This window comes from Pristis pectinata, chromosome 3, assembly GCF_009764475.1.
Source record: "Pristis pectinata isolate sPriPec2 chromosome 3, sPriPec2.1.pri, whole genome shotgun sequence".
Taxonomy (NCBI): domain Eukaryota; kingdom Metazoa; phylum Chordata; class Chondrichthyes; order Rhinopristiformes; family Pristidae; genus Pristis; species Pristis pectinata.
This window is the reverse complement of record NC_067407.1, coordinates 48,425,749-48,439,472: the sequence shown is the minus strand read 5'-3', so window position 1 is coordinate 48,439,472 and position 13,724 is coordinate 48,425,749. Positions and strand designations below refer to the sequence as shown.

The window sequence follows — 13,724 nt, the reverse complement described above, 5'->3', positions numbered from 1 at the left end:
GAATTTTTGTTTCAATAATTATGTTATTTATTGCCCCTGTAGTAGACAAAATTAGTTCAAGAGTTTGAAATCTGCATAAAGGAATTCTTCTAGTTCAGCATCCAATCGAAACTTAATAGCATCAGAAAATGAACACAGAAAATGCCGGAAACACTCAGCAGGTCAGGCAGCATCCGTGAAAAGAGAAATAGAGCTAACATTTCAGGCAATGACCCTTCATCTGACAAAGGGTCTTGACTTGAAACATTAACTCTGTTTCTCTTTCTGGTTTTCTTTCCACAGATGTGCCTGACCTGTTGCGTATTTCCATCCTCCTTCTTCTTATCTTTTCTCTTCAACATATGTACAGGTAACTGGCCTGTTACATTCTGCTTTCTGACTTCTTCCCTTTTTGAATTAGGGAGTTGCATAGAACAGTAACAGCACAGGAACAGGCCTTTAAGCCTCACAATGTTGCGCTGAACTAATTAAGCTAAAGACGCCTAATTAAACTGATCCCGTCTGCCTGCACACGGTCCATATCTCTCCATTGTCTGCATACTCATGTGCCTAACTAAGAGCCTCTTAAATGCCTCTACTGTATCTCCCTCCATCAACACCCCAGCAGCGCATTCCAGGCACCCACCACACTGTGTTAAAAAACGTGCCCTGAAGAGTTACATTTGCTTCCCCCCCGCCCCCCCCAAATTAACATAAGAATATAACGAATAGGAGCAGGAGTAGGCCATCTGGCCCGTCGAGCCTGCTCCGCCATTCAATAAGATCATGGCTGATCTGGCCGTGGACTCAGCTACACCAACCTGCCTTTTCCCCATAACCCTTAATTCCCCTACTATGCAAAAATCTATCTGAGACTGTGGGAAAAGCAGTTTCTCCTCATCTCCTTCCTAAATCTACTCCCCTGAATCTTAAGGCTATGTCCCCTAGTTCTGGAGGATCTTTCCCAAATCTAGGGAATTTTGGGAAATTAAAACCAACTCATCTGCTATTTCACTAGCTCATGAAAAAAAATCAAAAATTGCTGATGCTAGAAATATGAAATAAAATAGATAATTCTGGAAACACTCAGCAGGTCAGGCAGCATCTGTGGAAAGAGAAACAGTTAGTATTTCAGGTCAATGACCATTAGTCAGAACTGGGCCAATGTAGTGTCTTTGACCTGAAATATTAACTCTTTGTTTCTCTTTCCATAGATGCTGCCTGACCTGCCGAGTGTTTCCAGCATTTTCTGTTTTCACCTCTCTGGTTCCTTCTTTTAAGACCCTAAGATGAAGTCTATCAGTGGCTTACCAGTCTATAGCTCCAACTATTTGCTTAGTTTCACTAACCTGGCAATTGTATTCTTTCTGAGTTCCTCCCTCTCTTCTAATTCATAATTTAGCTCTTTCTGGGATGTTACTAGAATGCAGAAATATCCATGGACAAGGTCAAATGGTCAGTAGTACAACATGCAACTGTATTTGAAAAACAAGCCTCAGAATGCTCTATTTACAAAAGGAAAGGTACCCAAAGCATTTTGTTAACAGCAGATTTAGCAGGTAAATGTATCACTCTATATTGAAAAGAAGCCAAAGACAAACTCTGGATCCATGACTGAAGGCAGAAAACGTGAGTCAGAAATGAATTCAAAAAGTTACATGCTCTCAGGGAAACTGAATCAGACATGATACACCCTAGAATCCTAATGGAAACAAAAGAGGTTCTATAAATAGATATTATTATTCTGGTTAATTTCCACCACCACTCACTAACCTACCCCCCCCCCCCCCAATGTTTCCTCATAAAATCAGAGAACAATTCATCATGCTCTGAGTTTTCTCCATTATTTTAGTCATGGTCATTCTTCATGTGTGAATTCAGTCTCTGGGATATATGCTCCTCCATTTCTTGCCACTTGAACTTGCCAGTATTAATCATTCCATCATCCATGGCCATACCTTTGGATGCCAAAGCCCTATCTTTTGAAACTTAAACCCACCCCCCCCCAAAACCTACCTTCATCCCTAAACCTACCTGTTGCTTTTTCCTACTTTTAAGATGATCCTTAAAAGCTAAATCCTCAACTAAATATCTTTTTAATTATCTTTGTATGTGTGTCAAATTTTGTGTAATAATGCTCCTGTGGAGTACCTTAAGACTCTTTACTTTGTTAAATGATTCAATAAGTTCAAGTTGTTTTTGTTGTGTGGACCCAAGTCCTGCAGTGAGGAATCAAATAGAGAATTATTGATCAGGACCAATGCACAAATTCATATTGATTTTATGCCAATACCTATCTAGAGTTAGGATATAGACTTAGAAACAAAAGGTGTAACAGTGATGAAAACCTCACAAATTTTATGGATTCCTTTTAAGTTAAAATATCAATCAGTGGATTAAGGGTGCTTGATGGAATGTAGATGGTATTTTGGTGCAATCTGAAATTGTGAACCTTGGAGAAATCTGAAATGTCTAGTTAATGGAAAATTAAGCACAGCTTAACCATTAAAAAGCTGGTTTGTCAGTAAAGGATTCTGATGGAAGTTTATTCAAAATACAAGTCAGAAATACCAAGCATTGAGACGATATGAACTTCCTCTTGTCCTGCAGTAAATACTTGTTAGCTGCTCTATTTAAACAGTTAGTGTTTCCTATAACCAGCTGATATTTTCCATTAAGCATTTTAACAGGTGTCAGATGAGTAAACAGATAAGAACAGGATTGAAGTGCCCCTCTCCTACTCTGCAATCTGTTTGGTCACCCATAAATACATTCTTTCTGATCTACATTGACTTCCATCTTCCAATGACTCAAGTTTAAAATATTCATCTTTGTGTTTATATCCTTTCATGGCTGCCCCTTTCACGATCCTTGCAACCACCTGCCATTCTTCCCCTTTCTGAGCCTCTTCTTTCTTCTAATGTTGGCTTCTTTTGCATCTCCCTCCACACTTTGTTTCACATTAACAGCTGTGCTTTCAACCATACAGCTATCATGTTCTGGAACTGTTAAATGTCCACCTCTACCTCTCCCATCAAGTTTCTCTTGAAAACTATATGACCAAGCTTTCGGTTTGGTTATGGAATCAATGTGCGGTAGATAACTAATTATTCTATGGAACTTCCTGGCTATAGTAAAGTTGGGATCATGGGTATATAGGATGATGCACTAGCTGATGCAGCTGCCTCACAACTTTAGGGAACAGTGTTTAGGTTGCACCATTCCCTGTGAGTTTCTCCCAGTTGCTCAGGTTTCCTTGCACATCCAAAAGATATGCTGGTAGGTTAATTGGCAACTGTAAATTACCACTTAGTGTAAGGTAGGTGGCAAAAAAAAACAAAGGGGTGTTGATGGGTGTGTGAAAGGGAGAGTAAGCTGCAGGGCTACATGGAAATTGGTGATGGGGCAGCAGATATGATGGAGTTGCTCTAAGAGGAGTTGGCATGAGTCAAATTACCTTTTGCATCATAATAATTAGGTAAATGATTAATGTCGGTAATGAGTTGGATGGTGTGGATTAAAAGATTACATAGATGGACAAGATTTTTGTAACACTGATTGCTGGAGAAACATTTCCTATTGGAGGTTTATCAGCAGTTCCTCAGATTTGTGCAGGATGAAATGCACACTGCTCAAAGAATAAGGACTGGTTACTCCTTTATTCTATATCTAATGCTTTTAAAAACAGACGTACATTTGAGACTGGTTTTAGACTGCAAAGATGACATGGCAAGATTTTGCCAATGAAGGATGATGTTAACAGGCCTTCAGTATACTGGAATTGGAACATAAATATAACCAGCTCTAGTCTCAATAATCAATTTCTACCATGACATTTTGTGTGATCGTTATGACTAACCTCCAGATTTTACCATCCACTGTTCTCTGAATTCCAACAAAGTCTTGTCCAGGGTATTCCTTTCTTTTCCTTGTCTCCAAACATCATCTGCCTTTATGGCATTCACAGCTTTTCTGATAAGCTGCTTCCCTACTCAAACAATGGAATCCAATTCAGCAGGTGTCAGGAAACCCCCAAAGCCTCTCTCAGTTGTATGTGCTTGAACCTAGAAGAGCAGAGTTTGACTTATCCTGTAATTACTAAGTATTGCATCGGGCAGTGTAGGATAAAATCATTTGGCCCATGAAGACTGAGCCAGTTGCTTGAAAATGCAATCTGGTTTGTCTCACTCCCTTGGTCTTTACCCATACCCAGATGTCCCTTTCTCAATATGGACCCACACAAGCTTGCAGCAAGACTTTCCAAAAAAGGGGCAGAAATCCAACTAAACCCTATTAAGGAGTGCTGCCGCCAATGGAAGAGAGAAGCCAATTCAGCACACAAAGAGATGTAATTGTGGGACATTGCATGAATAGCCCAGTGTTACATCAACCAGTCTCTTTACTCACTTGATTCCAATGGAGACATTAACTATTTTTATCTCATATACTTAATCCATGATAACTCGATTCCCAAAACAAACAGATTTGGGGATTCATTTCACATACACTAAAAAAGAATTCCAGATACTGGAAACATTCAGGAGGTTAGTCTGCAGCCGTGGATACAACAAACATTTTGATGTTTAAGAGGTAGACCCTTTATCAGTTCTTTTAGGAGACAATCCAGCCCTTCCTCCACTTTTAAAGGAGCATAAAACTTAAAAAATTAAGACTTGAAATTGCAGTTTTATTTTGTTTTGCTATGAGTAATATGTTGATCCATCATGTGTAGTAAGATTATTAAAACTTGAGTTGTCCACAGCAAAGAGTTTCAGCATCTCAATTTCCATAGGATGCATGTGGCCTGTAATGATCAGGGAATGCAGAGGACCACCTAGATCCTCCTTCACCATCTGCTGTAGAGTTGCAGCAGCAATCTTTTGGTCTTTGGAACCCACTCTGGCTAGTCCGACACACAAGGTCTCTTCAGTCAGTGCTAAATTGGAGAAAGGCAGAACAACATTAGACACCTGGACACGTAAAAAAATAAGCATTTTCACTTCTGAAATACTCTCATCTTTAGGCACTGATTTTAATCTAGTGCACCTAACATAAATTTTGCAGTTGTGCCATAAAATTGTTTCAATGCATTTCCTGCCCTATCATCTCTAAAGGCTGATTCAGTTCCTGTGTGCTTGTGTGGTACAACCAGGCATGTTCATCATTAATACATGTAAGTCATAGTCTTATGATGTAATCAGGAGTGTAACATCCTTTTAAACTGGGAAAAATGTATCTAGGCAAAAGGGTTAGCAGACGTGATGTCCATTTCCTCTAAGGAAGAGTGCAGGATAAGACCGTGTCTCCAGACTTGCCATCCCTGGTCTCTGATCACATGAAAAATTACAAGAAGCATTCTCCATTAACAGTACCTGTTCCTTCTTCCTGTCTCTTAATTTTAATTAAAGAACATAAAAAGCAACAAAGTAACTTTTGTAATAAAATACTGACAATACAGATCTAGCAGCTCCAATGAAATTAAGTCTTACTAATAATCCATGATCTAAATTGAATCATCGAAACATACGGCACAGAAATGGGCCTTTACGGCCAACCTCATCCATGCCAACCATGATGCCTATCTAAGCTAATCCTATCTGCCTGCATTAGCTCTGTATCTACTAGTCATTTCCTGTCCAAATGCCTTTTAAACATTGTAATAGTATCAACATCCTTTACCTCCTAATGGTAGATCATTCCAAATATTCACCACCCTCTGTGTGAAAAATCTACCCCTCAGATATCCTTTAAATTTAGCCCCTCTCACCTTAAACATGTGCCCTTTACTTTTGGACTACCCTGCTCTGGGAAGACTCTGACAATCTATGCCCTTTGTAAACCTCTATAAGGTCATCTCTTAGCCTCCTACATTTCAGTGAGAATAAACCCAATCTATCCAATGTCTCCTTATAATTGCAGCCATGTCCTTGTGACTCTCTTCTACACTCTTTCTATCGCCACATCCTTACCGTTGTGTGATGACTGGAACTGTACACAATACCCCAAATGCAGTCTCACCAATGTTTTGTGCAGCTGCAACATAACATCCCAACTCATACTCAGTGCCTTAGCCTTTGCAGACAAGCATACCAAATGCCTTCTTCACTACACTATCCACCAGTGTCACCACTTTCAAAGAGCTATGGACTTGCACCCCAAGGTCTCTCTGTACAACAACACTCCTAAGATTCCTGCATTTACTGTATATGTCCTTACTGAATTTGACCTCTCAAAGTACATTCCTTTGCACTTTTCTGGATTAAATTCCATCTGCCATTGCTCCACCCAACTTTCCAGCTGATCTATGTCCTGCTGTATCTTTAAATAATCTGTTATCTACAACTCCACCAACATTTTGTGTCAGCTGCAAACTTACTAATCATACCACACACATTCTCATCTGTCATTTATATATGTTATGAACGCCAAAGGTCCCAGCACTGATCCCTGTGGCACACCACTTGTAACAGACTTCCTGTCAGAAAAACACCCATCCACCACTGTCCACTACCTCCTATCATCCAGCCAATTTTGGATCCAGTTTACCAACATGCCTCGGATACCTTGCACCTTAACCTTTTAGACCAGCCTACCATGTGGGTCCTTGTCAAAAGCCTTACGAAAGTCCATGTAGACATATCTACTGCTCTGCCTTCAGCAATCTCCTTGGTAACCTCCTCAAAAAAGTCAATCCATATCTGTGAGCAACAAAAACAAAATGCTGGAGGAACTCTTGTGAGACATGATTTCCCATGCTGACTCCTTCTAATCGGTCCCTGCCTTTCCATAAATCCTGTCCCTCAGAATCTTCCACCAACAACTTCCCTACCATTGATGTAACATTCACCGTCCTGTAGTTTACAGGTTTATCCCCACTGCCCTTTTTGATCAAGGGGCCAACATTTGCTGTATTCCAGACTTCTGGTACCTCACCCATGGCTAATGAAGATATTGCCCCCAGATCCCTGATTCCTCCTCTACACTAGCCTCACCTCCCTGAATGAGGCCCTGCTCTGATCCCGAACCTTCTTCCCCCATGACTTCCCAGAACTAAAGCTGGCCCCACCTCCAGACTTGCCTGATGCCATCCTTTGTGTGTTCAGCATTAGTGAAGTGCATGAAGGGGAAGCATGAGGGCCATTTAGCAGGACTACTGATTCTTCTTGTAATGGGTCCATGACCAAAATGTTTGCTGGTGTGCTATGCAATAACCCATTAGCGCATCTTCCCTGGTGCTAAAGAATATCTTGGTCAACTTCTTTCTTTCTTAATCTAGGTAAGGGTTGTTGGTTTGGTGGAGGGATAACCTTGCTAATCTCTCTGACAAAAACTTTGCAGAGTATTTATGCCCTCAAGCACTGAATCGAGTTACTTTTAAAAATTGACTTCCAAAGCTCTTTCACATGGCCAAGTTTCATGGAAAGAAAAAGAATTCCTGTTTCAGGTTGAAGATGAATGGTCTCTTTTCCACTGATGCTTCCTGACTTGCTGACTGTTTCCAGCCATTTTTGTTTTTATTTCAGCTTCTGCAGTTTTTTGATGGTCGTCTCTTTAGTTTTATGAACCCGATGTAGGGGTTGGCACCAAGGTTCCAGTAAAAGTAAAAATCTGGATGTGACTTTTTCTAATAATGTATCAATATCAAATGTGAAAGTGATGGGAAATGGATTTTGCGTTATGTCTGCCACATATTAGGGTGCAATACTGTCCAATTCAGTGTAGTAGTTAATTTATAATGGGTCTTTCTCACCTGCTTGGGTTTACTTAGTTGCATAATTTAATGAATACATTTTCAAAGAAAATTAGATGAAAATGTCCAACTAGTTTGGTCTAAGTCCAGTCGTGAATTTTAACATTCTTGAGATCATAGGTTTTTGACTATGATCACAACTAAAGATAATTCTCATTGTTTCCAGTTTCTGAAGAATTCCAGTTTGACAAGTTGCAAAGAAAATTTGTGAAAACTGGCAGAGCTGTTTACAGAAGGGACCATAAGTGTTTAGAAATTAACAGGATGGGGATCCAACTGAGAAAGTTTGCTTCCTATAAACTGCAATGAGAGGAAATGATTCACATTTGGATTTCTAAGTGACTTGGGGGTGGGGGTGAAGTGTTAAAGCCTGACAAACAATTGAATCAGAAGAAAGACAGGGTAAACATGGGAGAAAAAAAACAATGAACATATTTATGTAGGAACTTTCATGACTTCAACCAATTAAGGGCATGTTATTGAACAACCATTACTGATCAAAAAATATATTGTAATGATGTTGGTTTCAAGGATAAATATTGGCCAATGCACCAAGAAAACTCCCCTATTCTTCTTCATGTAGTGCTGGGGATTCTTCTACATCTACCTGAAAGAGAAGACTGGGTCTGGGCTTGAAGACAAAAGAGACTGCAGATGCTGGAATCTGGAACAAAAAGCATTACACTGGAAGAACTCAGGGGGTCAAGCAGCATCTGTGGAAGCAAAAGGTGGAAGTCAATGCTTCAGGTCAAGACCCTGCATCAGGACTAGATTTAATATCTCATCTGAAAGATGATACCATCAATGGCAAAGCATTCTTTCATTACTGCACTGGAATGTCAGCCTGGATTATGGACCGAATTCTGCAGAGCTGCCAGTATTTTCCTGCTGGAGTGTGGAATCCTGAACTTGCTGACTACTCTTCATTGACGATTTCCAATCTCTGCTCCAAAACTGCATACCTCATGAAGCTGTGGCAATTCCTTAGCACAGGTGCTGGCAAATCTGACCAATGAACCTGCATCATGACTCCAAATGAATAAAGATGAATGGCTGAAGGTAAGGTAATTTACATTTCTTGGAATTGATGTAGTTAAATGCTTTGGTGTTCAAAAATGAGCTAGTTTTATTATTTAAAAAAACATTACAAATTTTTACTATAATTGCTTGATAATTTTTGAATATTTTGAACATTTCTGAATGCCACAATAATTCCCCCTTAATGACATACATCTGCCTAAGGCCCCACTATGCAGGATATATGGGCAGTACTTAGCAGCATTGGTATTTGTGGAGGGGATCCATAAAAGGATAGCTTAGCAGCAAGCGTGGGCAATTCACAACAGGCAGGAAATCCTGGGCCATTGTGCCTCAGGAGTGAAGGTTTAACTCATGACCTTTATGGCGGACAAGCTGGAAATATGGTCAAGTTCTTTTCTGCTTTGTAATCAAAATCTGCTGATAAAGGAAATATTCTTGTTAAGTATGAAGAACAGGAAGAAATGTTTACAAAATTTGAGCATTTCATTTAAAATGAGCAGTTTTGTGGATTAATTATACAGCACAAAAATACTGGGTTACACAATGAGGAATTCATGAGGTACATAGTTTGTACCTATGACATGATTTTTAATCTTTGCTCAGGAAAAAATATAATAGGGATATTTCCTTTTTTCCTGTCTGGAAGCTGCTCAGTAGGTTTCAAGTAAAGTTTGCATTTTGGGTCAACAATGCAAGATCAGTCACTTTGGATGAGATCAGCATCACAAAAGGGCCTTAACGTGTCACTCCACCAACACGTGTGACCACTATGTCAGTTGCATCAGACTATTACCCAACCTGGGTTTATAAAAGACACTTGGATGCATTCTCATGGTGATAATTACTGTATAAATATAAAATACATATAAAGGAGTTGAATTGTGAATCCAGTGTATTACAATGTACTTGTATGGACAAAAGTGGAAATTGGGTTTAGTTGAACTGAGGAAGAGAGGGGTAGGGAAGGCTGATGAAACAGGAAGGTTGAGCATGGTTCCTGCAAATTGCAAATAAAGATAAAATGCTTGCATTATCAAAGGATGTTTGCAGTTTAGTAGTTTGTGTATGAGCCCTGGTCCATTTTGGAGAAAATTTTAGACCTGCTAACATTTTCCTAAGGAGATGCAAGGATATTCAGATGAAAAGTCTGCCGTGCATAGATGTGTGAATTGTTAACATAACTTGTACATTACCTAACCTAGTTTATGTTCAAAAAGGTATTGAGTTGCTACAACTAATAGATAAAATTGATTTACATCACTTACTAATTGGATGTAATGCAATAAAAGAATGAGATCACAATACTAATTATAGCTATCACTAATGTCCCTTAAGGATGTTTAAATGGAAATATTATACGTTAATGGTTTAATTGTTTTGAAGAAGGTAGAACATGGAATAATCTGTTATAAACACAGAAACAGTTACTTACCTAGCTCCTCTCCTTTACCTCTTCGATTTTCAATTATCTCCAGCAGTTGTTCAGCAGCTTCATTTACAGACATGAACCTGGGAGGCTCATAGATCTTCTTTCCCCTAAAAAAAATAATTTCATCTGTATTTCTCAATAAAGATGTTTTTTTCTCTTTCTTTCCTCTCCAATAATCAAGTGTTGAAAAAAGTAGAACAGGACAATATAATTCACTGTTGTTCACATTGAAATCAAAGAATAGCTTGCTTGACTTTTAAAATTGGATTTATATTTACTGATAATGGTAAGGTATCTTTATTATGCTGAAAATAAATCATAATATATCTCCCAGTTAGCTAGCTGCTGAAAATAAATCATATTATATCTCCCAGTTAGCTAGCTGGGGAAATGCATGATATGGCACTGACTCAGAGGCCAAAGAGGTCTTGGATTCAATTCACAGTCTGTATTGAATTAGCCAATCTCAGTTGGGGTGACTGCTAAAGAAGATGGAGGAAACTAATGAAAGGATGTGATTGAGAAGGAATGTGATTACCTCAATACCATTGCCCATAAAAAAAAGCCCCTTAGGCAAGGTGTAGAGGATTATTAGTATGCATGGAATCATAAATCATAATGAATTATTCTCTATAGGAGAAGGAAAATGGAAAAATATTTACAAGAAAGTGGGGTAAAGTAAAATACTGTTACATGAACTAAATATTTATCAGCAAGTCTTAATTTTACATTACCAGTAGCAGTGAAACATTTCTAATATGATACAAGAGCTTTATTATTAAACATTTTAAAAATGGCTGCTTCTGTCTAGTTAAGCTACTGCATTACTGCTGCCACTTACATGATTGAAGCACCATTCTTTGTTTTGAAGAACTAGATTCAAATCATAACACAGTAACAAGATTGCTGTGCAAAATAACCACAATTAAAGTATAAATTTCAAATGTTTCCCACTGGATATGTTCCAGTTTGACTGGAGTTTGATTATGAGAATTTGAAAGCACACAGTTGACTTATGATTGAGTTTGGAGCTACTGGGCATTACTTGTCAATCTTGTAACCACACCATCTCCTGATTGATTTTCCTTGTGTCTGTGAGGTTATCAAGCTTAGTAAAATCTTGCATTTGTCTGTAATAAATCAACCCTAATAATTTGCATATAATGTTACAGGCACAATGGAATAGTTTAACTGTTCTAAAATGGGGCAGGAAGAGACCAGAATCCATAAAATAAAATGGGAAACCCAACTACAACCTGTCCTCACTTGTAGTTTTAACAAAATAGGTTTAGCATGGTGATATGAGGGTATTAACCTGCTTCCCAAAGGCAAAAAATCTTTTAATGAGATTTCATACCTTACATTTTACCTCAATTTTAAATTTAGTGCTGTAAGGAGTATCACCCCAAGCTTATCTGTAGACCACTTTGTAATTGGACTTCCAACCTCTCACTTCATTGTCCTTCCCCCTCCTCCTGACTGAGCCACAAATCTATCTCCTAACATCTGCCAACCTTTCAATCTGGCAGTCTGCAGCCAGGAAACCTATTCAAGAATGTAGAATGGCTCCCAACTCAAAATTCAGTAGGACCTTCTTGTTCTCCTGGATTAATGGAGCATTAAATCTCCCCCGTTCTTTTCCGTATAATATATGCCACATGCAGGTTTGGTAAATAGCGTTTCCAGTTTGGATACTGTGAGAAATTCAAAATAGTCTGCTCCCTAAATAATGGAGCAACTTGCCTCATTAGATTTTCCAGTGATTGTTCCTTTACTTTGATGTCTGCAAAAAAGATATAAAGAGAAAGCTTATTTACAAAACATATCTACAACCAGATCTACATTTAAGTTTCAGTCTGCTCCCTAGGGGAAAATGGAACATAAAACAGGGAACACTACAGCACAAGAACAGACCCTTCGATCTGCAATATCTGTGCCGACCATGAAGCCAACTTAAAATGAACATCTGCCTGCCCATGTTCTCTGCCCCTCAGTTCTCTGCCTGTTCATGTGCCTGTCTAAATGCTTCTTAAGCATTGTCATTGTATCTGCTTCCACCACTTCCTCCAGCAGCACGTTCCAGCCAACTACCAGTCTCTGTGTAAAAGAAAATTGCCAAGTAAATCTCCTTTAAACCTGTCACCTTAAACCCATGATATTTCCATCATGGGAAAAAAAGACTCTGACTATCTACCCTGTCTATGCCTCTCATGATTTTATGTACTGTGATCAGATTGCCCCTCAGCTTCCCACACTCCAAAGAAAACAATCCAAACTTTTTCGAACCTTTCATTATAGCTAATATGCCGTTCACCTTCTTTACCACCCTATCGACTTGTATTGCCACCTTCCGGGAGCTATAAACTTGTACCCCAAGATATCTCAGTACATCAATGCTCCTAGGGGTTCTGCCATTTAGGAACATTGATATACAGAGGGATCTTGAAAATGAAAATGCTCTGTAAATTTCAGCAGTTATGAAAACATAGCAGGCATCCAATTGTCATACTTGAAATTTCCTTCTCATTGCTGAAGTGAAATGGCTAAGCAGTACATGTGAAGAAAATGTCCACTTTTTGAATACAGATAAACCCCCTGACCTTACCTCACCTGAATTAAGTTCCAAAGAGCAGGTGATATCAGATATTAAAATTCATGTATAATACAAAAAGGAACTTTAGATAATGGCAGCAAATACTTTCACAGATTAAAACTGAAGCTTATTTACTTGTTCAGCAAATTGGTTAATAGAAAACACTCCTAAAATCCAGAAGTATTTTATTAGTCAGTGTATTTGAGCATTAACATATTTTAGCAATGAACGATATGCATTAGTTCATCCATGTTTGTTATATATTCAATAAATGGTTAAGTGTTTCCCCTTTCGGTGCAATCAGTCTGAGTGCAATTGCGCTAGTTTTCAGAAGTACCTTCTGTTGAAAATGATTTGCACTTCATCCAACATAAAATCTTCGACAAATTAGCTCAATTGGGCAGTGTATTATAATATAATTTTAAAAACTATAATATTTGCATCAAAATACTCTAAAAATATATTTAAAACTGGTAGGCTGATGCAGTTTTAGTTGTAAGGCTGAAATAGATTTATCACAAAGGAGATAATTTATAATCAGGTCTTAAGCCAAATTGAGCCATCCGTTGTTAAATAACTGAAAATAACTTTAAGCTAATATACAGTACCAGTTAGCCAGTTACAATAGTGTAGCCAGTTTCTTGCAAGTTAAAACCTTTTTAAAGTGCGCACATAAAATAAAAGCTTAATTTTAAGCACCTCCTCAAAAGCCCACAAAATCGGCACAATTAATGGACACCAGAGTGATTCCTCCAAGTGGTGTTCAACATGGAAGAATAGTAACTCATCAGCAAAGGAAGAGAAGTGGATGGTAATTCTTCATGGAATTTTGGCCAGTTTTTAAGCACAATGTTTTTTTAAAAATTAGTGCAAAAGATGAGGAACTCGCTTTATATTGGATGTAATTTACACCTGGTTATTCAATTTCTTGA

General features: G+C 38.4%; 1 protein-coding gene across 1 annotated transcript in view; it reads right to left on the bottom strand.

Annotated features, from left to right (window-relative positions):
• Positions 1 to 2,386: 2,386 nt before the first annotated feature.
• Positions 2,387 to 13,724, bottom strand: part of dph5 (diphthamide biosynthesis 5) — a 63,133-nt gene continuing 51,795 nt past the window's right edge. The window contains 3 exon segments of the mRNA XM_052011474.1: positions 2,387 to 4,915; positions 10,203 to 10,306; positions 11,943 to 11,982. Of these exon segments, the coding sequence (XP_051867434.1) occupies positions 4,680 to 4,915; positions 10,203 to 10,306; positions 11,943 to 11,982 (380 nt within the window). The 3' untranslated portion in view covers positions 2,387 to 4,679.